At 42.1% G+C, this 25,249-nt stretch overlaps 1 protein-coding gene and 1 long non-coding RNA gene across 4 annotated transcripts in view; one reads left to right on the top strand and one right to left on the bottom strand.

The window, feature by feature from the left end:
• The window catches only part of LOC143674264 (BEN domain-containing protein 5), a 1,810,590-nt gene that overhangs the window by 124,211 nt on the left and 1,661,130 nt on the right, over positions 1 to 25,249 (bottom strand). For all 3 annotated transcript variants that reach the window (XM_077149723.1, XM_077149722.1, XM_077149726.1), the window contains exon 9: positions 12,256 to 12,367. In XM_077149723.1, the coding sequence (XP_077005838.1) occupies positions 12,256 to 12,367 (112 nt within the window). The remainder of the gene's footprint in view (positions 1 to 12,255; positions 12,368 to 25,249) is intronic.
• Positions 1,882 to 25,143, top strand: LOC143674269 (uncharacterized). Its single transcript, XR_013170986.1, has 3 exons — positions 1,882 to 2,150; positions 5,138 to 5,178; positions 25,056 to 25,143. It is a non-coding gene; the product is annotated as an uncharacterized LOC143674269 (long non-coding RNA).

The raw sequence follows: 25,249 nt of genomic DNA, 5'->3' as shown, positions 1-25,249 counted from the left end.
TGTGATGGCTAATTTCAAGTGCTGACTAATACAGGTGGCCCACAGGGCTCTCTGTGATTTGTCTCTGCCTCCCACTCAGCCTACCCTCCTGGTCCTTTCACCCTTGCTCCTTCCAGGTCAGCCACATCAAACTCCTTATAATTCCAAGTACATTCAGCTGTTTAACATCTGTGTCTTCACAATGCTGTTCCTTTTGGCTATTCCTAAGTGCCTATTGCTCCACTTTCCCCCAGGCTTTATCTGAACAACTATTCTTCCTTCAAAACTCATCTCAGAGGTCACCTCCCTAAGTCTTGACTGACCCTAAGTCTAGTTCAGATGACCCTGCTTTTCCTGCATGGTCCTCCTCCATGATAATATTTACCACCCTGTTCTACAATCATTGATTTAGGAGATTCAGACCAGGGATTTGCAAACTTTCTATGATCTACAAATCCTTTATGCAAACACATTCCTTATACTAATGATATTTAACATTTTTTTTGAGAATATATTATGTGCCTGGCATGGTGCTTCATACAAGTAACATGCATCATTTCATTTTATCCTCACAATAACTTCTTAAAATGAAGAAATGAAACATATAAAGGTTAAGCACCTTGCCCAAGGTAACACAGCTACTGAGTTGGGATTGAGTTGAGTGTTAAACTGGGATTTAATCCTAGGCCTGAGCCTAAGCTCTTAAACCAAAATTATGCTACTCTGATTAAAATGGAGGAGAGCCCTGGGCGAAGGGTTTCCCCAGACCCCTTGGAATATTTTTGAACACAGTTTGAAAATAAATGCTCTATCCTAGACTATCAGTTCCCTAGAGAAGTGACCATTTCTTATTTGCCTTTGTATTCTGGTGTCTAGCGCCTGGGCTCAGGAAGTGTTTGTTGAATGGATGGATGAATAAATGACTTCTTCTTTTGAAGGTTATAGGGAAGCTATATATTTATTTATAGATTTTACTGGTCTTGGAGTGAAAGCAAGCAGCATAAGCCTGGAATGACCTTGCTGAGCAGAAAAGGCTCATTGGCCAGAAGTCCGACTATGCCCACGCTGATAAGACATCTATCTCACAGCCAGACACTTGGGACCAGTATAGGGTTAACTGGGCATTGGGCATTAAATAGTATTTTGGGGATGGGGGTAGGGGAGAATTCCTGATGAAAGGTTAAACAGTTCAATTCTTGCTAGAAGCAATGATTAGTCTAGTCTTTTTCATCAGAATTCAGCTCTCTCCACCATAGTAAATAATGGACTAATTAGGCATCTGGCTTACTTGATTTCCCATGGCTAAGGCCAATTTCTGAAATGCTATTTGATGTACCAGCATGAATTCTTCCTGAGCTTGAGATCCTCCCAACAGCAACAAACAAAAATAACTCCCAGAGAAGTTCCACATATGTTGGACATAAAACACCCTAGAATGCAACCTGTGCTCTATTGTAGGCCTGCTCAGCTGAATTCCTAATGAGGGTAGCAGGCTATATGTATACCCTAATCTGTTCAGGCCAGGGGCACAAAAGGGGAAGAGTATGCTGGATGCAGAAGAAATGGATGAGTTAAGTTAGTTGGAAAAGTTGCTGGAAGAGATGGCCTGGAGGTGAAAAAGAAGAATAACTGGAATGGTTGGGTACCTGGAAAGAGGTTATTCCAGGCATGTCTGGATGCTGCTCACAGAGATTCCCTTTAAACTTATATGGCTTGGAAAACTGGATGACCATGGTATACAGAAATTGGTAAAGCAAATGGTCTAACTTAGAAGCTAGGGCTAAGTGGAATAGACATTGACAGCAGAAAGGGAATGAAGAGAAGAATTTTAGAAGTTGTGGGATTGTGATGGAAACCCTACATGGTGGGATTCTAACATTCCAGAATTTCAGAATTTATGACCCTGAGAAAATATTTCATGTGTGGGAACTCCTTGTGAGGGAGGATCAGCAGATGCAAAATATAAAAGGATGAGTCCATGGCAATGCAATAGAATGGGAGAGAAAGGGAGAGGTTTGGAAGTTGAGAACAATGGCTTTTCTCTAGGATATCTCAGTGCTGTCTTACTGGGAAACAACGAGTTGCATGAAGTAGCTATCAAGATTTCCCCAAGCATTGATGGAAAGCCTACTAAGTGTTCAACTCTATCAGATGATGGAAACTCACGATGAGTAAGAAAGAGCTCCTGCCTTTGAGAAGTGCATGGCTAATGGTGGTAGGCAAGAAATGATCACTAAGACACAGATGATGTGCGCTTTAACCAAGGGTGTTACAGCTCTGTGGATGCCTGTAAGGATTACTCTTCTGGAGATACTGTGTTTTAATCAAGCAATGGCTTAAGAGTTTCCCATTGAGCTTCCCCTGAGTGTCTGGTCCTGTCCAGGGTAGTAGGGAGGTGAAGGCAGATCCTTTGCATAGGAGCAATTTGCAATTTAATTGAGAAAATAGAACCTACCACTACAGGAGATGGTACTATAGCACCAAGTACATGCAAAACACTCTATAAATGTTTATGAGATAAATCATTAGTGTGAAAAATGCAAAGTCTAGTAAAAGCTATAGAAGAACAAAGAAATGAAAGCTCACTGTGGTCCAAAGTGTTGAGGGAAAGCAAGATTTTGAGAATGACTGTCATTCTTGGCTTGGAATACTCTTCACCCTCTTCAACTACATGCAAATTCCTAACCATTCTTCAAAACCTTGTTCAGATGTTAATTCCAGGTGTTGAGGGGATTTCTTCTTTCCTGCCTAATGCATCAAATAATTCTCTCTCCATTTCTCATACACCTACTATCGAAGGTTATTTATATATATACTATCTAATCCCATGAGGTAGGCATTGTTACCCCCATTTTTACAGAGAGAGAACTGTGACAGAGTTTAATTGACCTGGCTCAAAGGGAACCTTCTAGAAGTTTTGCTGATCCCCATGCAGTTAAAACAGAATGTATCTAGCCAGTCTGTAAGAAGTACCCAGAATCTTTCAGGATGAAAAGATGTTAGAGAAATTGAGGGAAAAAATCAACTTGACAGGAATATTACTCTGAAGTAAGAAATCCATCTTTCTACCTTGATTTCTGCCAGAGAGTCAAAGTTATAACCTAGAGAATTTTTTAAAACCAGGTCTTTTATCACAAGTTGGAGAAGTTGCCCTTTAGAAAAATAATGATCTCTCTTAAAATTCCTTAAAGTTTTATATACCATCTCAAACCATTGTAGGAATGAAAAAATTTCATGAACCCAAAGCACCCTATGTTCTCAGAGCCCACTGTACAATATTCTATTTACTGAAGGTCTTTACTCCCCTTGGTCTTTTCCTTTCAGTGGCTATTTGCTGGTTTCCTGGACCATATTAGTAGAATGGAAAAATATTTGCATAGAACTGTGTATGTGATGTGTGGTCATGGTGTGAGTGCATTAAATCTATTCCTATGAAACCTCCAGCAGCTGGCTGTCCTCTGGATATTTCAACATTCCTCTCTACTTCACCCCAGGGCAGACGATGCCCTTAACAATAATCTTCACTCACCTTTATAAAATGTTTTTCAGTCACATATATTGTATGTCTACAACTTGTGAGATAGGCAAGTTGGGGATTGTTTTTCTCTCTTACATTTTTGGGCACACTGAGGCTTAGGGAACTAATATTTATTGATTATCTACTATGTCCAAGCACATTCATAGACATTCAATCCAGGCTGTTCTTCCCTAGCAGCCACCAGAACTTTATGCCTTGTCATGGAAATCCTCATCATCAGTGCATTATGCACTAGAGCAGTCAGACACTCCAAGATTACACAGTCAGAGCTAGGAGGCCCCTTTGTAGATCATCCTTCAATGGCTACAAAGTACAGGTAAGGCAGAGGGAGAAATGACTTGCCTAAGGGCACTAAGCAAGTTAGTAGTTCAGCCATTCTGGCAGGGGATTTAGCATTCCTAGCCTTTCTTGGTGCCACAGAGAAAAGCCCACATAGTTTAACTGCCCCCTGCAGGGGACCCCAGGATAATAAAGTCATAGACATTGGGATGAAACACAGCCCAGATTGCAGAGTTCCAGAGACCTCAGTGAGAAAGCGTGCAGATACTCTAGGAGGTGGTTTTCACTTGGGGTGGCACTGCCACAGAGGTCAAAGAATTATCTCACCCAAAATGCCATAACTGTGGACTTCTGCTATCCAAGTTTACCTCTAAGTGTGCATGTAGGAGGTGGGTCAGGGCTCTCCCAATATTCTACCTCTTGCCCCCAGTGTTTTCCCAAGGTCAGGTGTACCCCTCCCTCCAGCAAAGGAAAAGGCTGTCAGGTTATGATCACTCAGGTGCTGTCTGGTCAAGTAAATGTGTAATAATTTATTTATTTACTTGACAGAAAGAGAGCAGCTTATCTTGAGGGCTACAGGAGGAAAGAAGGAAAAAAAAAAAACCCAACCCTGTGTTGCTCTATTTTAAAAAGCTGCTCTGTGTTGTTATGGCAGCTAATTTTCCTTAAATGATTTAAGGAAATGGATCTGTCTAAAAGAGATGCAGCCAAGTTGTTATAGCAACATAGACTGCAGCTAAGGAGGGCCTTTCTCCTCTAAAAAAGGAGGTAGGGGAATCACCCCAGAGCACAGAAGTCTCTTAAAGAAGCTACTGTTACACTCTGGGGGCCTCAGGGTGCAAAGCAGAGGGCAGGAGGAGACCCATTCACTTCCCACAGTCAGATCCTATGGATTCTTCTTATAAACATCTCTTTCCACTCTTGAGTTCAGACCTTATGGTCCTTCACCTGGACTATTGCAATGAACTCTTAACTGATCTCTCTCTCTTCTTCCTACTGGTCTCACTTCCTTTGATTCATACTACAAACTGCAAACTTAGTAATTTTCTAAAGCATACATTCTTTACTCATCTGTTCAAGCATCATTCCACATAATATTCTCTTGAGTACCATTTTCTGAATTAGGTGCTGAGGATACAGAAATGAATCGGACATGTCCTTGAACAGCACGCCAAGAAGCACTGGCCTTTATCCCATAGGAATTGGAGAGTCACTGAAAGGGGAGAGAGACCTAGTGGGATTCAAATTTTAGAATGACTCTAGGGTTTCTAGACTGGGAGACTGAGTGGATGGAAATGCTATTCATTGACATATCTCTCTCTTCCTTAAAAATCTTTGAAGACTTTCTATTGACTACGCTGATCCTCAAGGCTGAGAGAGGGGTATGTACCAGAATACTCCTGATAAGCTGCATTTCGTTTCATTGCTTTGATTTTTTTTAATCATGATATTTAATTCAATTAAAAATCAATTTAGGGTGGTACGATGGTGGCTCAGTGGCAAAATTCTCACCTGCCATGCCAGAGACCCAGGTTTGATTCCTGGTGCCTGCCCATGCAAAAAAAAAAAAAAAAAAAAAAAAAAATATATTTAAAAGAGGCCCTAAGACTGATTTTAGTGAGAAGGGAGCATTGGGTCATAGAAAAAGCCCATTTCCTTGGCCCAGTATTCAAACACTTCCAGGTACTTCCTCACAACTGCCTCTCAAACTACTTTCTCATTGCTCCTTGTAATAATTCCTTCACACCAATCCCAACAGCTGGAGTCTAATTTCATTGACCAGCTTTTCCTGGAATGCCCTCTCCCCTTACCTGTAACCATCCTTCTCCTCCATACCATATATACCTGTTGAAGTATTATCCGCCTCTAAAGTCTCAATCTAAATGCAAATTCCTCAACAAAACCTCCTTTTATCACCCCCACCTTCACTGGATTCATCTCCTTCAGCTCCATCTTCCCAAAACACTGCATTTGCCCCTCTGTTATGTATACTTCTTAGATGTCTTGAATTAAAATTGTCCACATGAGTCCAACCTCTTCATCAGATTATGAGTTCCTCCTGGACTGGAACCCTACCCCACTGATTTCTGTAACCCCACAGGTTACCTGAGGGTCTTGCACATGATGGTATTAATAGTGTCAAAAACTATATGCTGCATTCACACAGAATTTGAAAGCAACAGGTACTTTTTCTTTAGCTCTACCAAATACTTCTCTGCATATATCTCATATTACATAGTTTAATGCTAGTAGAGTTACAGACGGATGGTCCTAGGAAGCTCATCCACAAATGGGATAAACTTTTTTTTCCTTTTTTGCATGCTGTATGGCAGTCACATTTCATTCTTTTTCCATCTGAGTATCCCATTTTTGCAGCACCATTTTGCTGAATTTTTGTTGGGTTGGGTTTTTTTTTTGCGGGGGGTGCACAGGTTGGGAATCGAACTTGGGTCTCTGGCACAGCAGGTAAGAATTCTACCATTGAACTACCCTTGCACCCCCTGGGATTAGCTTTTTAACACTGCAACTGGACGTAGGTGCAAGAGGAGGCCCCTGTGTCTGGTTTGTCTGGCTATGTATGGTTGTGTGGCATGTTGTTTGATGTGAAGCCACTGCCACAATCTATGGTGTGAATGTCAGGATACAGCTCAACTCCTATGATAGGGAATAAGCTTTCACCTGAAAGGTGGTGTCATTTCTGGTGCTAATTACCCAGAACAGAAGTTGAGCTCTTAGACCTAAAATCAGATGGGAAGACCTGGATGTAGAACAAAGTTGGAACCTAGCTCTCCTGGTCTCATCTATCACTAAAAGTAGTGATATGTCTAAAAGCAGCTTCTGAACAGGAGATGTTCGGATGGTGGGAACAGGTTAGATACTGGGAAGACAAAGGGTATGGAAAGCTGGCCCTTGGCAGCTGGAGAAAACTAATTTCAATAGTGGGTTAAATAGTGTGAGCACCGAATCCAGGAGTGGAGCAAGTTAGTGAAGACAACTGGAAATCTGTGCCATAAGAGTAAGAGTGGGTGATGCCATCTTAGGGTTCAGTCCTGGGAGTTTAGGAAAATTACTGGAGATCGCAGGGGAACCCAGGAGAGCTGTGTGCCCACATACCAGAGCCTTAATCAAAGGAGGGCACACGACGGTGGCAGCAGAATCTGGATACCTTCCGTTTTAGTTTCCTAGTTTGCTCAAGCAAATGTCATGAAATGGGTTGGCTTAAACAATGGGCATTTATTAGCTTATGGTTTTGAGGCCAAATCAAGGCATCATCAAGTCAATACTTCCTCCCCCAAAACTGTGGCATTCTGGGGCTGGCTGCCAGCAATCCTTGCTTGGCTCCTGTGTCACATGGCAAGGCACACGGTGGCATCTCCTAGTTTTTCCCTTTTCTTCTTGGTTCTGTGTCCAGCGTCTTGCTTCCATGGCTTTCTCTCTGTCTTTCTGATTTTCACTCTGTTTATAAAGGACTCAAGAAATAGGATTAAGACCCATCCTCACTGAGATGGGCCACACCTTCTTAACTGAAGTAACCTCATCAAAAATTCTTATTTATAATATGTTCACAACCAGAGGAATGGATTAAATTTAAGAACATGTTCTTCTGGGGTACAAACAGCTTCAAGCCATCACACTCCATCCTCTGGACCCAAAACACATGTTTTTCCTATATGCAAATAAATTAATTCCATCACAATATCCCAAAAGCCTTAAGTCATTTTAGAAGCAAGGCTTAGTACGAAATCTCATCAAAATCCCTTATGGGTGTGAGCTGTCCTGGGGTAGAAATCCTCTCTGCCTGTGGGCCTGTGAAACCTAGAGAACACGTTATCTGTTTCTAATACACAATGGAGGTTCAGGCATATGATAGATATTCCCATAACCATAGGGAGAAATTGGAAAGAAAGTAGAAGTCACAGTTCCCAAACAATTCTGAAACCCAGCAGGGATACTCCATAAGATTTCAAGGTCTGAGAGTCATCCATGAAACGATGCTTTGTCATCTGGGACTGATGAAGTGGCAGCCCCACCCTTCCAAGTTCTTGTGCAGTGGTCATGCTCTCTCTAAACAGTGGGCTGTGGGCTCCACCCTCTTCAAGCATCAGGATGGTGGGCAGGTTCCCCACAATGTCCAGGGCATGGGCTTCATCATCTCAGAGCACTGTGTTACATGGTAAGAAACTTAGCATCATCTCCTGGTCTCTCCCTTCCAGGTTCGTCTATGCCCAGCTTCATGCCTTCTGTGGCTTTCCTTCTGTCTAAATTTCACTCCACTTATAAAGGACCCCAGTAATAGGATTCAGATCCATCCCAATTGAATTGGGTCACACCTCAACTGAAGTCACCTCATCAAAAATTCCTCCTTACCATGGATTCACACCCACAAGAATGGACTAAATTTAAGAACATGTTTTCTGGGGTATATTCAGCTTCAAACTACCACTCCCTTCAAGGGGAAGATGAGATTGGGGTGGGGCTTATAGTTTAGTTAATTCTCTTCATCAAGAGAGTCTTCTAAAACAAAATCACTGATGCTGTGGGCTTGCGTCATCCATGAAACATTCATCAAACATTTATGTTCAACACCTGATCAAAGTCAGGTCCCTGCTGGCTCTGGGGACTCTAAAATGAATCAGCCAGAATTGGTCCCAGGAGGCTCTCAATCACAGCTAGTAATCAAGGGCAATGCTGTGGAGTTATCATGGGAGTGGACCAGGAAACACCTCATGATATCAGTAGTCCAATGTTGTCCTCTGGGCTAAGCACTCCTTTGTCGAGATCACCATTTAACATCTAGTATCCCTGAGAGGGTTAAGTGAGCACAGGGCTAGGAATGCAGGCTTTGAAATAAATGCCTAAACACAAGGACAGTAGACTCTTTTGACCAGGTTAGAAGGACACAAGAAGAGCTTGTTCCGGTAGACTGACAGTGCAGACCAGACATATCACTCCTGCTCAACTTCTAACTGAGCCTTTAAAGCTGAATGCACCCCTTGTCTTTATACTTGCTGTTCTCCCCGGGTTCCCATCTTAGGAAGGGTACTACCTTTCACCCCACTGTCCAAGCCAAAGCCTTGGGTATCATCCAAGACTCTTCCCCTCTCATTAGTCACAGTCACTAAGTCTTCCATGTCTTCCTCCGAAAAATTCCCGGACTCTACCTCATCTTTTATAATTCTATGCCGACAAGCTCTAATGGTCTCCCAGCTTCTAGCACCCATCCTAACAGGCACCAGAAGCTTCTGAAATGAAAATCTGATCCTGCCACTTTCTTGCTGAACATCCTTCAGTGGCTTTCCATTCCCAACAGAATAAAGTCCAGATTGTTCCATATATCATAATTCCCTTTTGCCTCTCTCTCTGCCCTCAGTATCAGCCATCCTGAACAACTTTCAGTCTTCTGAATATATTTTCCTTTTGAGGTAGATGAACATGTTCTTTCCTCTGTTTGAAATGCCCTTCCTGCTCTGAACAGCCTTCATGAATCAGCTCAGGTGTTACCTCTTGGGTTGAGCTTCTTCTATGGGTCTCCATGGCCCTCATGCCTCCATCCATAGCTGCACCTAGAAAAACTGTCTATAAAATGCTTGTTTCAACCAGGCTGTGAGCTCTGTAAGGGTGGCACCAGCTCTGATGTGCCCAATACTCTGAGGAGTCCAGGTTGAGTTTTGCAGTTTCCCTCTGCTTACTGATTCCGTGTGCAGAAGTCCACCCAGATAGAAGTAGTGAGGCTGTGAGCATTTCAAAACAATTCCAGAAAGTGTCCTAGCAGTTCAGATGGCTCTGGGTTGAGTGATTATGATTATGTATTTGACAGTGAAGTCAGAAGTGGAAACACCTTTAAAGCTATTGGGGACAATACTTCAGGACACTGCAGTGTTTGCAACTGGACACAGTGACATCTGAAAATTAATCTAGATCATATCAAATAATGTTTGATGAAGATCTGTACCATGTACTGTGCTATGTGCTTTCACATAATTTATTATTGAAAGCAGGACTTTTTGTTTTTTTCTTTTTTTCGCATGGGCAGGCACTGGGAATCGAACCCAGGTCTCTGGCATGGCAGATGAGAACTCTGCCACTGAGCCACCGTGGCCCACCTGAAAGCAGGACATTTTTAGAGTGAAAGGTGCAATAAATATTCCAGGACAACAGATATAAATCAGTTATATCTGTTGCCCCAGGCAACTAGGACCTTACTTATAAGTCACACTTAGTGCTTTGTTTTTGTAACCGCTGACACAATTTGTAAATTTGTGTTTATCAGCATTTCCTTATTGAACCTCTATTTTCTCATTAGATTGCAAAGGCTATGGTTTTGTTCACTAAACTCCAATACCTGGTATATAGAAACCACTGGAAAATAATATGTGAAAAGGAGTAAGGAAAGATTGGAGTGAAGAAATGGGAAAGGAAAGACGGAAGGAGGAAGAGAGGGAGAGAAAGAGGGCAGGAGCTGGGATCTTATTCCTGGTCAGCTTGACTCCTATGCTAATGCTCTATGTCCTTACTTGTGGTGTAAAGGAGAAGGATTTTCAGGGAGAAAATGATTTACACACGTAACTCAGCATCCATGGTGCGCTTATGAAGATTGAACCAGCTGATGATCAACCTATTTCTGGACACAAAGATTTTCCTAATATCTGTATTACTTTGTCTTTCCCAATCTATGTTTTGCAACATGACTTACAAATGAGTGCCAGTTGTTTGTGAGCAAATCAATAACTTCTAATTGATGATGGCAAGGGCTGGCTGAGGCTGCTTCCTTTTTAACAACCTCAAAGCTTCCCTCCCACCCACCCACCCACCAGTCCTCTCATAAGGGATGCATCTAAAATGTCACTTTGTTCAAAGGTTCTCACTCTATCATTCCTCCTGGACCAGTGTCTATTCTTTCCCCATGCCTCATTGTCCCCTCTGTGAATAACTGTTTTGTATCTATAAACCATATTATAGGATTGGCCATGTACAATATGATACAATTCAACAAACAATCATTGAATATCTACCATCAGATCAGAAAAAAAAAAATGTTGGGACTGGTCTCTTTAAGGAGAGGTAACAGAAGAAGGAGGCATCCTGATTCTGTGAGGTAATCTGCAGTCAACACAGAATGTGGAAGGAGGACAGGACACAGCAGACTACAAAGACTGCCTAAGAAAATCAGAAGCAGTTTCTCTCTTCAAGAAAAGCTGATTGGGATGGCATCGAGGGTTCAGGGTAATAAAGGGATTTGATGAGCATAGTGGACACCTTCCTTTACAGACAGAAAGGATGAGTTGGAAAAGGGGGCAAATCTATTAGAGCTATGGCTGTTCAAACTCTGACACAGCAGGTGTATGCTATTAAAGGACATAGGAAAACAAAGTTCAGGTAGGAGTGTCAAATTAACACTTAAGCTTCAGAACCCAGATTACTACATTGTACCTAAGGATCCTTGCTCTAATCCATCCATTTTATTTTTAAGTACAAGTTCCTGTCTGATCAATATATATTGTTCATTGATTCAGCATATATTCTATTAGTGTCTTCAAAAAGACTAAGTATAATGAGTTACATGGGAGCATCTCTGCAGTACCCCAACTCTGGAACTTGTGATATTTTACCAATCAACATCCATCACCTGATGATAGTCAAGGGGTAATAAAATTACAGTCATCAAAGTTGGAAGGGACACATATAATTTCATCAGAATGTCTTCCAATTTAGTCTCCTCTATGCCATTTTTGACAGTGCCATTCAGCTTCCAGTTGAACACTTTAAATAAGGCAAAATTCCCACACCCACTCCATTCTAAGCCAGCTCTAATTGTTAAAAAGTTGCATTTCTCTATAGGCCCCACCACTTGTCCTCTACCTGGAAAAGGTCTGTCCTGCCCATTCTCACTAGCTCTTTAGAGATAGAATGATTGTTATAGTCTTCCCTTCTCAAAGGTATCTACAAAATCCCAAGGCCTCTCCTATTTCTTACAGGTAAGAGCTTGCCCTTACGAGGAGACTCGGTATGGATACCCATTGTCCTGTCTGCCCAGTTTCCCTTCTTTGTTCTGGAATAGCAGGCCTTGTTCTCTAGGAACAGGTTCACACATACTGCAACCATGTAGTTCTAGGGACGCTGCAATGTCTTTATATATCCTTGTCTCCAGCGCCAGAGTTTACTTGCCCAACGGTTGACATTTCCTCCAAGCTAGACCAATCACAGTTCTTTCTGGAGAATTTTTTTTTTAAAAACTGGAACTGGAAAATGAGAAAAGATCACTCTCTAGCCATGGGAACCAATGGATGGCCTTTGATAGTCATGTTCCCTGTGTGTGGAGACCAGTCTACAGTCTTCAATTATCTGAAATACCCCAGTACTCTTCCAATACATTCTCCATTTTGGTTAAACTAGTTCAAATTGTATTCTTTGGCTTGTGACCAAAGAACCTTGTCAAATGTGGATAAGTTTGTACTCACAGGGTCATTGTACATCTGGACGATGAGCTGTTTCACCCCATGAAGAGTTGGGTGGGCCCATGGGGAGGGATCCAGCCAGTGACGATTCAGGTCAAATCCCATCAGAGAGCACCTAGGCAGTACGCAAAGCAGAAGTCAATATTGACAGGACAAACCAAGCTTCTTCAACTTTCCCAGAGATAGTTCTAAGTACTTTACATGTATTTAATTCATTCAATGCTTTCAACAACCCTATTAGGTTATTGTCAGTATAATTCCCACTTAACAGATGAAGAAAATAAGTCACAGAGGAGTTCAAATATATTTCTGGGGAGCAATCTTACTTCAGAGTTCACACATCGAGACCCATAGATAAATGTACCTCTCCTACACAAAGCAGTAGAAAAACGTTCAGGCCCAAACCCAAAGTGTCATTCTCCTGTCTCACACCTCCAGCTAATCCATTGTTTCTACCTTCAAAATACAGCCAGAATCCAATCCTCTTTTATCACCTCCACGGATACTACCTTGAATTTGGACCAAGATTCAGAGTATTGTAATACTATTCTACCTTGTCTTCTTGCTACCACCTCACTTCATCACTTACTTTCCAATAGACAGAGTGAGCCTCTTAAAACATATCATTTCCTTCCTCTGCCTAAATAGTTCCCTATTACACTCAGAATAAAAAGCAAAGTCTGTAGACATGCTACAGGGGCCCATGTGTCAGCTCCTAACCTCTATAATCTCAGCTTCTACCGCTCTCTCTCTCTGTCAATTATTGGCCTCCTTACTGTTTTCTAACTTACCAGGTGCTTCTTGTCTCACGGCTTTTGCACAGGCTGTTCTCTCTGCCTCAAATCCTCTTCTTCCAGATTTCTGAGTAACTAATTCTCTCACTTATTTCAAATCTTCATTCAAATATCACCTTCTCAGTGAAACCAATCCTATCCACCTTCTCTATTCTTAGCTCTCATTGGGGCACATTAAATAACTTCGTTAGGGCAAGCGCAGTTGTGACCTCGGGTTCTCTTCCTCTCCCTCCTTCTCTTCTCCCTCCAGATCTGCCCAAGATTGGGCCCATACTCGGGAAGGGATGCCTGCTCCAGGGCTCTGTTCCTATGCCTCTGCCCCCTGGGCTGATACACACTCTAGGCTCTCTCCAGGCCACCCAGGCTGGGGTACAGTTTCCACAAACAACTGTGCTTGCTCACAGTTCAAATTAGTCTCACCATCCCATTTCCTCCTCACCAGTCCATTCTTCTATCTCCAGAATGAGTCTCCCACACAGATCCAGCATTTTGTTTCTTGAACAAGATTCATTTATCGTTCTCCATGGCCTATAGAATAAAATTCTGCTCTTTACCCCAAATTCTAAACCAATGGTAGCCATATCCTTCTCTCCTTTGTCTTTGCCCCATATTGCCTCCTTTTTTCTTCTCGAGCTCACTATTTTTCTTGCCCCATTTTATACACCAAGCCTCTCTCTCTATTTTCTTGAGCAAAACAATTTAATCCCCTTTCAGCTTATTAAATTTGCATTCCCACCTATCACCTTTCTTAGCAAAATAATATACCCTACTGGGAACCCTCTTCTCCTTAAAGATGGCTGGGATGGGGATGGGAGGTAAATAATAATTTTCCCCTAATGCTTAACCTAAGCATGGTGGGAACCTATAGGAGAATAACTAACGTTTTGTGGGCGAATGTGAGGAAAGTTTTCACCAAGTAGAAGCTATTTGAATTGGGTCTTGTTGAACAGGCGGAATTTTCCCAGGCATTAGGGGCAGAAAGAGCAGCGCAAGCAAAGAAAGGAAGTGTGAAACCACCCGGAATATTGGAGAAATGGTTAGCAGTTGGGTTTGGCTGGATCATAGGTGTGTGGTAAGGGTGTGGTGGTGATGATGAAGCTGTAAAGGGAGATGAGGTGAAATGTGAAGGGTGTACTGGCAAGGAGTTTGCATTATTTTGTCTTTGCATTGTCGTGTTTAGAGCAACCAAGGACCAAAACGGATTCCTATTGGTTGCAGAGCAGGAGCAGAGGCAGCCCTACCTAGCCGGTTACAACATCATCACAGTCAAGGCAACAAGCATTGTCTGACACTACTTTGTCCCAAGAACTAAAGACTTTATTGAATTGATCCTGACAACAACCCTACGAGAGAAGTACTATTATCATTCCCATTTTACAGATGTGAAAACTGAAACACAGAAACATTATAAACAACTGACTCATGAAAAGAGGTGATGTCAGTATTGGTGCCCAAGCAGTCTGACCACAGACCTTGAGCTCTTAGCCCCTTTAATAATAATAACTATTATTCAATCATGTTTACCATGTATTGGGCACCAGGATAAGGCTTTTAAATGGGTTTTGGCACTTAAAGACATCAGTTGTACACTGATTTGGGACTGTTGTTAAGTATTTAGCCCTCTAGCCTGGACTCCTTCCACAGTAGCAGCTATTAGAATTGTGGCTAAAGCTAGGTCATCTGGATTTTTCATCCAGGGCTTCATGGATTCCATGAGCATCTGTGGCTCATCCTTATATTTCTGCTCTCAAAGAAACGGTATAAATCTAGCCTCCTTGCTCTCTTCCTCCCTTTTTCTCCTACCTCACTTGACTCGAGTCTACACAGTATGTCAGGTCCTGGGGTGTGCTTCAGATTAGAAAGCGGAATCAAGTCAAACTTCTAAGGCCCTCAGAAAGCTCGCAGTCTACTGCGGGAAACAAATTTCTTGAGCAAACAGTTCCTTTGGAGTAGGCACACAGATAAAGACTGAAGGCTCCAGACGCCCGGAAATTTAAGCCTTGGACTTTAATTCAAGTCCTCTAGGTATGTGCATATTTTTATACTTTTTCCTCTCCACCACCCAGCCCTGAAATTTAGCTGTATGTGTGGATTTACAGAGCTGCTGATGACCACAACAGGGTGTCAGCTTCCTATTTACAGATGTCTTTTACCTTAGTCCCCCAGGGGAACTGAAAGAGCCATGCTTCCTGTCACAGTGCTGTTTCTGTCCTGAGTAAAAGCTAGAGAAGAATAATATGACAATTTCCAGGAATATCTTTTGACTCCACAGGCGGATCTCATCAGAGGTCTTGCCTAGCCTTGCTGGTTTCCTAGAGTCAGGCTGGCTGAGAAATCCATACCATGTGAGTGTGAGGATAATGTCCCATGGGATGTGGAGGCAAGACCATCAAGTTCAGTTCCCCTGCTCTGCAGCTGGCTTACTGTGTGTCCTTGAGCTAGTTCCTTACTCTTTCTAGGCCTAAGTTTTCTCAAGTACAGATGGAGAAGGGGAGTTGAACCACAAGCTTTTTAAGAGCTCTTTTAGCTGGGACTATTCTCCCCACACCCCCACTGCAGTGGAAAGGAGATTGAAAGATTGCAGTGAACCCGCTGTCCAGTATTTCTATGAGAACAGTGATGCCTGGATACCAATAATTCTCTGCTCTAAAGAGAGGGGTCACTAATGCTCACTCTCCTAACCAGGCCAGTAACCTCCTGAACTGGAACTTGGAAATGTGCTCCCTTTTCACTTGCCATTCCAATCTGAATATTTTTCTTTGTTATTAAACACTTTAGAGCTGCCATTTTAGTAGTGTTATAATATGACATATTATTCCATTGTATGAATCTGTCATTTCCCCATTATGGCACATTTACGTGTTTTCAGTACTTCACTATTTTAAAAAATGCACTGTTGAATACTTCTATTACTAAAGTTGTTTTCATATTTCAGAATTTTTCCTTACAACAGAAGTAGAATTCTCAGAAGTAAAGTTACTTGGTAAGAGCTTTGACTGATTGTAAAATCACTTTATAGAACAAAAATGAGTTGTCACTTTAGAAAGTAGAAAAGAACAACAAAAAAAGTAACGTCATCTTCCTATCACCCAAAGAGAACCACATTAGACTTATGATGCCTTTCCTGCCACCTTTTCTTTCTGAATTTACAGTTGTAAGGGTAGCAGTAGCTAGTGTTTAATGGGCACTTACTATACGCCCTTACAGGGATAATCTTATTCATTCTTCACATGTCTCTTGTTAAAGCCCTGTATTTCCACTTATAGATAAGAAAATGATTTTTAAAATTAAACAACTTCCTTAAGGTCACTGAGCTTCTATGCAGCAGAATTAGAATTTGTGTTCAGGTCAGCTTAATTCTCAGAGTGTAAAATCTTAACAATTACTCTCATTACTTCCTCTAACCACACTAAATTATCTTTCAAAAAGGAAACATTTAATGTTGTGATTAATGTTTTGAACTACAGACTTACATATGCATTTCTTAAACATTTTGTTCTGCTCTATAACTATGCTTGTGAGTAATTATGGATGGACACACACTGATCTGAAACTTGCCCAGGGTCATTCAGATAGCATGTGGAGGAGCTAAATTCAAACCCAGGTCTACCCAGCTTCAATGCCTAAGCCCTCCTGGGAAACCGACAGTTTAAGTGAACTCTGCCTTTGAGGAATGTTTTGGTTTGCTAAAGCTGCTGGAATGCAATATACAAGAAATTGATTTTCATAGGGGATTTATTAAGTTATAAGTTACAATTCTAAGGCCATGAAAATGTCCAAACTAAGGCACCAACAAGAGGATAACTTCTAGGAGGAAAGGTGGCTGGCATCTGGAATACCTAGTCAGCTGGGAAGGCACGTGGCTGGCATCTGCTGGTCCTTGCTTCTGGTTTGTTGTTTTCAGCTTCTGATTCCAGTGACTTTTCTAAGAATCTGTGGGTCATTCCTTAGCTTCTCCAGGGCAAACTCTGGATTTCATTTCTTAGTTTAGCATCTCACAGGGCGTTTCTGTCTGCATCTCCAAATGTTTGTGCCTGGGCTTTCTCCAAAATGTTTCCTTCTTAAAGGTCTCGGGGAAGCTGATTAATACCCACCTTAATGGAGTCACATCTCCATGGAAACAGCTTAATCAAAATGTCCCACCCAACAATAGGTCTTCCCCCACATGACTGGATTAAAACAGCATGGTTTTCTGGGGTACATAACAGTTTCAAACCAGCACAAGCAATATGTAAATTAAGGAGCAGGCATTAGCTTAAGGACATCTGCAAATATAGCAGTTCAACAAGGTTTTATTGAGAACTTTCTATATACTAAGCTTCAAGGTAGCAGCTACTAGGATACAGTGATTATCAGAGACGTCCTGTGCCCTAATGAAACATATAGTCTAATGGGAAAAAGAAGATCAATCTTGAGTTCATGTCTACTTTATAATTCACGACAGTGTTATAGGATTAATAAATGAGAAGACATATGTAATGAACTTAGCCTAACACAAGTTCTGGAACATAATAGCAGTTCAAAATGCTTTTGCTGTTTTTATTGTACTTAATTATTTTATGCTGCATCCTAAGTAAGTGATATAGACTAATAGGTTCGTGGTCCATAGGAAGCTGGAATGGATAGCAGTGGTCAGGGATAACCTCCCATCTCTTCCTCTAGTCTGGAATCAGACAGATCTGAGTTCAAATTCATGCTCTGTTTCATACTCTCTGTGGCAAGCATCTGCCCATTTTCTCCGGGGAATGCCTAGCATCTAACGATTAGATTAGGGACGTTGGGGAACAGGTAGGTTACTCTACCACCATGTCTCCCATCACAGGAGCCAGATGAGCCATGTCATCCCCCTTTGTGACCTGGGAGCAGGAGCCCATGCGTAAGAAACGATCACTCCTGCCCCAGACTTAACCTTGGGAATAAGTGATTCTGGGTTGCTGGATGGATTATGTGGCAGAGCTGCCATGGATTATTTCTGCCCCATACAGCTATTTTGTTAAATATTCATTTTGCCAAGTCTTGCCCTTCAGCTTTTGGTTGATTTCAAAGTCCCTTCCTATGAATTCCCTTTTTGCTTGAGTGCTGGAGTCAGTCCTTGTTACTTTAACTAGAAGCATCTCTAACCAAATGGCCTTACGGGCTAACTTATAGAAGACTCCAGTGAGCTGCATATTGTCTACCTCCCAGTGGTTGGCCATCAAGCAGAGGGAACCACTGGTCCAGATATTGAGCCTACAGAACTCTTTAGAAGCTAAAACACTTGTGAAACTCCTCAGTGAGAACTACCTGTGCTGGGTACTTGTTGGGCTTAAGAATATACTTATAATGGCAATTGGTCTATCAGTAGGTGGGCATTTACTAAACAAAACATCTTACTGAAGAAGCAAGAGCCCTGACTAAAGATCACTATTTCAAGCCCTGCCTCCAATATGCTGTGTCTTCTTGGGCAAGTCATTTCCCCTCCCTGGCCTTTGTACTCTTCTCGTACAATGAGGGGGTTATTCTTCATTCACAGAGATCTTTCCAGTTTTCTCATTATGTCATTCTAAAGCATCAGTGACTGATCTTTACCCTCAGAGCCAGGGATTCTAAGGAAGCACACATTTCCAATAAAGTTAAGTTAAAAAACAAAGAAAACAACTCTAGAAAAAAAGGGCTGACACTATTTTTAAAAGAACTCTGAAGAGTCAAGGAATACCAATATTTTAACACCAATTGGATGCATTTTTCAGATTTGTGTGGGGCCCAATTCCTAACTCTATGAGTTCACAAGGAGCTCTGAGCCTTGAGGGGAAAGGCAATTTGCTAAAAGTCAAGACCTGAGAGAGTATTCTAGGCAGAGCATGTGCAAAGTCAGGGAAGTGTTGATGGTCAGAGATTGTACATATTTCTAACAGACTACAAGTTTCCTGTGCATGCGTCTCGACTGGCTTCGGGTGCACAAAGGCCAGGGCTGCACAGACTCTTTCTCTTCATTTATTTCAGAACCAGAAAAAAGACAAGGGAATAGATGAGATGACCTTCAGACGCCAAGCGCTCACTCCTATGATTGCCCTCTAGAGTCAGCGAGTACAAAATCTTGGATCTCTGCCCAACCTTTTCTCCTTGGTAGTCTTCTATTCTGTTATTTATTTTTAAGATGAAATTTCTGCATGAGCTCAAAATCAGACTCATGGCCTTGCAAGACTGGGGCTACTTATGAGTCAATAGGATAGAATATTGGGCATTAGGACCATTCTAGGAAATGCAAATATATGGAGGCCATATTTGCATATGATTGCAAAATATATACTTTCTTTCTCTGGTGTTAGAGTTATTCTTGAGTATCTTTACTTTCTTCCAGACTGTGAGCTCCAAAAGGTCAGGAAATGTGTCTGAGTTATCTTGCCTGCCCCGACCCCATTATCTACTATGAGGTAATATTCTCTACTATAATATAACATTATCTACTATAAACCCAGGTGCAGAGAAGGTTTAATATAGCTATCGAATTAACGAGTGAGTGAATAAATGCACAAATACATGAGGGTATACCCTGCAGGTTTGCAAATAAAGTGTAGGCAATTTCTGTACACATATTTTGAAAAATATTTAAGCACCTGTGCATGCTAGACACTTTGACCATAACCAAGTGAGGTAGGTATTATTTATCCCTATTTTATAAATGAGCAAATAAAATCTAAGATGTTTGACCTTGTCACTTGACAACTACTAGGGTGTGAAGCTGACTTCAAGTCCAGGTCTTGTTGGTTCCAGAATGGTTCACGATGACCTTCTGGGGTCTTCTTAGCTATCCAAGAATCTATGTGATCTTCCCAGTTTGGCTTCTTTCCCTGTCCTGTTTCCTCCTCCTCCATCAATGGCAGAGACACACCGGTTCCAGAGAATATTATTCAAATGACATTGTGTTTCATCCCTGTTGCAGTAATGGCGGCTAGAATGAGAGCAATGATTTCAATTCCCCTCTTTATGATTTCCTTTTATCATTGCTAAAGGAATGTAGAGAAAAAGGCAATCTTGGTGACTTCAAATCAATCTCACATTGAGCACTGTGGGGCTGTGTGCTCCTGGGAGGGTGGCATTGACAAGCAGAGATGTATAGGTCACGTGTCCAATTGTCCCCTAAACATAGCAGGTTTTCAGCATTACCAACGGGATGGATTGGATAAAGTATATTTACACCAAAAGCAAAATAAATATTGCTTTATTTGATGCCACTAAAAGTTTGAGATTCAATTGCCCTTGGCCTGAGGCACCTTCCAGTTCTATTGATTGGCTAGTGTCAGCGTGCCAGACAATCTGTCATCAACAGCCTCTGCAAAATTCTTAGGAGATGGGGTGAGCTCTGTCAGCATGTAGATGGAAGATAGTAGGCAAGGTCCTTTGTACCAAGCACAAGAGATAATCATAACACACCACTCTCTGTCATCACCACCAAGGTATTTAAAGCATTTCCCTCACATCCCTTCTTAGCGCATCACGACAAGGAGATATCTGTGACCAGTGTTGAGAAGTAGAAAGGAGGATGGATAGGAGTATAAACTTGAAAATCAGAAAGACTTGGGTTTGATTTCCAAATCTGCCACTGAGTAGCTTTGTGACCTTTGACAAATTCACTTTTTTTTGCTCAAAAGCTTGAAAGCTCTAGAAGGGCAGAGACAGAATCCATCTCATTTGCTATTGAGTTTTCAGTGCTAGCATAATGTCTGGTACACAGTAGACTTTTAGTGAAACTGTATAAGTGTAAGCTCAGAAAGATTAATTTGTCTGTAGTCTGATAAGGACAAGTGACAGAGGTGGAACTTGAATGTAGTCTGCCCAGTTCTAAATCCCATGTTCTTAGCCACCATTCAATTCTCTCCAAGCAGTCCTGGGAGTCAGGTCAGAGACTGATAGAGGGACTGTCCTTCATGTGAGATGCTGGTATGGTTCCAAATACCTTGTTTTTAAAGAGGGAAAACTGGTCTTAAATGGGGAATAGCACAAAGGGTATCTTTATGAAAATTTTCAAAAAGTCCCTCCCCCCCACCCCTGGCTGACATGTCACAATCAGGTACCCCACTGGTTGGGTGAAGTACAAAATAATGCTACTTGCTCTGACAAGACTTCATATTGGAAGCAGAGATGCAGCCTCCATTGCCCCTTGACCAAGAGCATTTGGGCAGAGCACAAACTGTACGCACACTTGAGGCAAAGTTGCCCAGGGTTACTGCATGCATTCATAGCAAATCCAGGATTACCACTCAGGTTTCCAACGGTCAGCAAGGTCTTTACCTTTTAATGGTGGCCTTCCTGGCAAGATGGCAGGATGGAGGCTGAGGGGAGGGGGTGGCTCAGATCATGCTTGGAAAGGGATCATATCCAACTCTCAACCTGCTGGGCCCCTTCTCCCAGAAATGATTCCTAGTAGATAAGGAGAAGCTGTGTGAGAGTGCCTTCTCCCTGCTCTCTTCCTAGATAGGGCATATATTTCAGAAATCCAGTTTCTTTCCTTTCTGCCTCCTGCTTAGCAGCAACAAACACTGGGTTAAGGGGAATTTCCAGCACTGCTACTTAAATGATTCTTAGAACCATTCACCAGCAGGAAGGACCCAGGATTTCATAAAGTCTAACCTCCATATTTCAAAGATGGGAAAATTAAGGCCAAAGGGGCAGGAGGAGTTTGCCAAGGTCATGCAGTTATTAAGGGTAGAGTTGGAAGTTGAATCCAGAAACACTGGATTATTTTTCTCTATATAAGAATGCTGACAAGAAGAAAAAAAATCATTTTTAAAGGCCTGAGGTGGGACATTTTCTAACAGAGTGCACTGGCTCTCGGGGCTAGAAATTAGGTACTTCAATTTTTTAAGTGCAAAAGGGCAAAAGAAACACAAAAAGGAAGAAAAGCCTTTTAGATTTTCATAAGATCTGGGAGCACACAAGACCCCTGCCCACCTGGTCCAAGGCTGAGAAATGGCTTAGATGAATAATTCTGAGTGTGGATTCTGGACCCACCCGCTCTGGATAGAATCATGTCCTGACCACTTATTGCTATGTGGCTTAATTTATCCGTACCTTTGTCCTCATCTGCAAATTGGGGTTTGTACCTACCTCAGAGGTTTGTTTTGAAAACTAAGGGAGGTAATCCATGTAAAATGCTTAGGGCAGAACCTAGTTAGAGATAAGGGCTGCACACCTGTTAGCTTATTCTTCCGGTCTGACCTTGGTATGACATTCAAGTTCCTCCACAATCTAGTCCCCACTTTTCAAAATTTTTTTTGCATGGCCAAGCACAGGGAATCGAACCCGGGTCTCCAGCATGGTGGGTGAGAATTCTGCCACTGAGCGCCCATCGCACCACCTGACCCCACTTCTTTACTCTAGCTTTTCTTGCACCGGTCCCCAATCTGTTTACCGTACAAGGCTAGCATATTTTACAACCTATGAGCCACTTGCCAAAAGGCAGTTCTTCCAAGTCACAAGCCTCTGCCTGCTCTCTTAGCTGGTACCTAAAGGCACTGCATGCACTGGGCTCTCTAGACTGTGGCCCTGAGCCGGTGCACCAGTGTACCAGACCACACGGCATTCCCCAAGGATTCCTGCTCACTCAGAGGCTTGGGCACTCCAGAGCACTTGGACTCTGAGTCAGGCTCTCTGGGTTTCACTGCTGGATCTTCTATTTACTAATCGTGGATGCTTAGGAAAATTAGTTAACCTCTCCATGTGCTTCAGTATTTTTATCTGTAATAGGAGGATAATACAAGAACCTACCTCATAGGTTCATGAGGTTGTTAGAAGGAACCTTCCACTGCTTTCATGCCTATGGAAAGACAGAACTTCTAGTCCCCAGAAGTTAAAAAAAAGGCCCTTCCTTCACTTCAAAGAAAATAATGGAGCTTATCTGATTGGTGAATAAGAGAAAAGGAGTGGCACCTAGCCTAGTCCCTCCAGGCACATCGTTTTTGGATCTGGAAACCTGCAGAAAAAAGTACAGTTTGGCCTCTCTGCCATGTAGTGTGCCTTCTGAGAGGCCACTCACTTCCTGCTCTGCCTGTGGCTATAGGAGAAATTGAATTTCAGGGTAAAGTAAAAGGATTTTGGCTGCAGATATAAGCCATCCCTTCCAAATTCAGCTTTTATAAATAGTAAAGCTAATTTTTGTATCATTTAAAAAATTGTGGTAAAATATGCATTACGTAAAATTTGCCATTGGTGACACTGGGTAAATTCACAATGTTGTGCAACCAGCACCACTATCTTGTTCCAGAACATTTTCAGCATCCCTAAAGGGAACTCTGCACCCATTAAGCAGTCACTCTTCATTTCTCTCTCCCCCAGACCCTGGCAACCACTAATCTCTCTGTCTGTCTCTGTGGGTTTGCCAATTCTATTTCATATAAATGGAATCATATAATATGTGACCTTCTGTGTCTGGCTTCTTTCACTGAGCATAATGTTTTCAAAGCTCATCCATGTTGCAGCATATGATAGAACTTCATTCCTTTGTATGGCTGAATAATATTCCATTGTGTGGATATACCATACTTTGCTTATCCATTGACTGGTGGATATTTGTATTGTTTCTACTGTTGGCTGTTGTGAATAATGCTGCTATGAACATTCATGCACAGGTTTTTGTTTGAACACCTATTTTCAATTCTTTGGGGTCAAAACTCATATTTTGACCTCACTCTTTCTGATGCCCACATTTGCTTCTAAGTTGGTAGAAGTAGGATGAGAGTGGGAGCAGGAGTGTGATCAATCACCCTACTAAATCTCCAGGGGTGAAAATACATATAAAGCCCTCGAAAGAGTATCTAGCAGCTTGTATAAATAAGGTCAATAATGTTTATTATTATTAATATCACTGTTGTTATTTAACATTATTATTCCTTTGGCTTAGAACATATTTCCATGTTCTTCTCCTGCTAACTCCTACTCAACATTCAATGTTTATCTTATGCAATATCACCTTTAGGATGTTTTCCCCGACTCCTCTACCCCAACTCTCATGCTGGGTTAGGGTACGCCTCTTCCATGATCCACAAACACCTGGCATTTCCTCTACCAGAGCAGCTGTCTTCAATTCTGACTGGGAACTCCTCAAACACTAACATACAGGCAAAGCTGATCTCATAGCTCCAGTGATGGTCCAAAGTATGTGCTTGGTGAACATTTGAGGGAAGGAAGGAAGTGAAGGAGGAGTGAAGGAAAGAGAAGGAAAAAAGGGAGGTGTTATGGATTGAATTGTGTCCCCCCAAAAGATACACTGAAGTTTTAATCTCCACTACCACAGAATTTTGACCTTATTTGAAAATATGGTCATCACAGATGGAATTAGGCAGGTTAAAATGAAGTCATACTGGAGTAGGGTGGGTTTTACTCCAATATGACTGCTATCCTTACAAAAAGAGAAAATTTGGACATAATCAGACAGAGGGAAAAAGGCCAGGTAACCCCTGAGGCAGAGAATGCTATGGATTTCCAGCCAGCCCCTGCCAGAAGTTAGGAGAGAAGCATGTGACAGAGTCTTCCCTACAGCCTTTGAAGGAAGTGTTCCCTGCCAGCACATTGATTTGGGTCTTCTAGCCTCAGAACTGTGAGACAGTAAATTCCTATTGTTTTAAGCCACCCAGTTTGTGGTACTTTGTTTCAGCAGCCCTAGGAATCTAAGCTAGGAAGGAATAAACAATTTAGTTGAAATATTTATTAAGCAGAGACAAAGTGCCAACAAAGACACAATGTGAACATCAGAAGGTGGGTTTAGGGCAATGGATACAGCCTGGGAAGGCCAGAGAATAGGATTGGGTAGGGGTGAAATGCAGAAGGGGCAAGGTGGACGGTGGAAGATGGGTGGAGAAGGAAGTTCAGGAACACCTGTGTAGGCCTTGAATCTAGGCTAAAGAGCTTAGGGAAACAGGGAGCCTCTGAAGGATCTTACACGGAGAATTGACACTATTCAGGCAGTGGTTTAGGAACCAAGACCAGAAATGATGATGTTCTTCATTCTATCTCATTGTTTTGCTCCTTCAGACTCCTCAGCCACTAATTCTGGATTACTGACTCCTCAGAGGCCTGTGTTCACCATAGAATCAATTATTAAAATCAACTTTCTATCCACTCTAACTTTGAAATGCTGTTCAGCTGCTTGCAGGGACAGAGATGGGGAGCTGCCTCCACAGACATCTAGCCATCTGGCCTTTTCTGCAGAACCTGGTTGGGAAGCT

This window comes from Tamandua tetradactyla, chromosome 2 (genome assembly GCF_023851605.1).
Source record: "Tamandua tetradactyla isolate mTamTet1 chromosome 2, mTamTet1.pri, whole genome shotgun sequence".
In the NCBI taxonomy this organism is placed as follows: domain Eukaryota; kingdom Metazoa; phylum Chordata; class Mammalia; order Pilosa; family Myrmecophagidae; genus Tamandua; species Tamandua tetradactyla.
The sequence above is the reverse complement of the archived record's forward strand: the minus strand, read 5'-3'. Positions and strand labels throughout refer to the sequence as shown.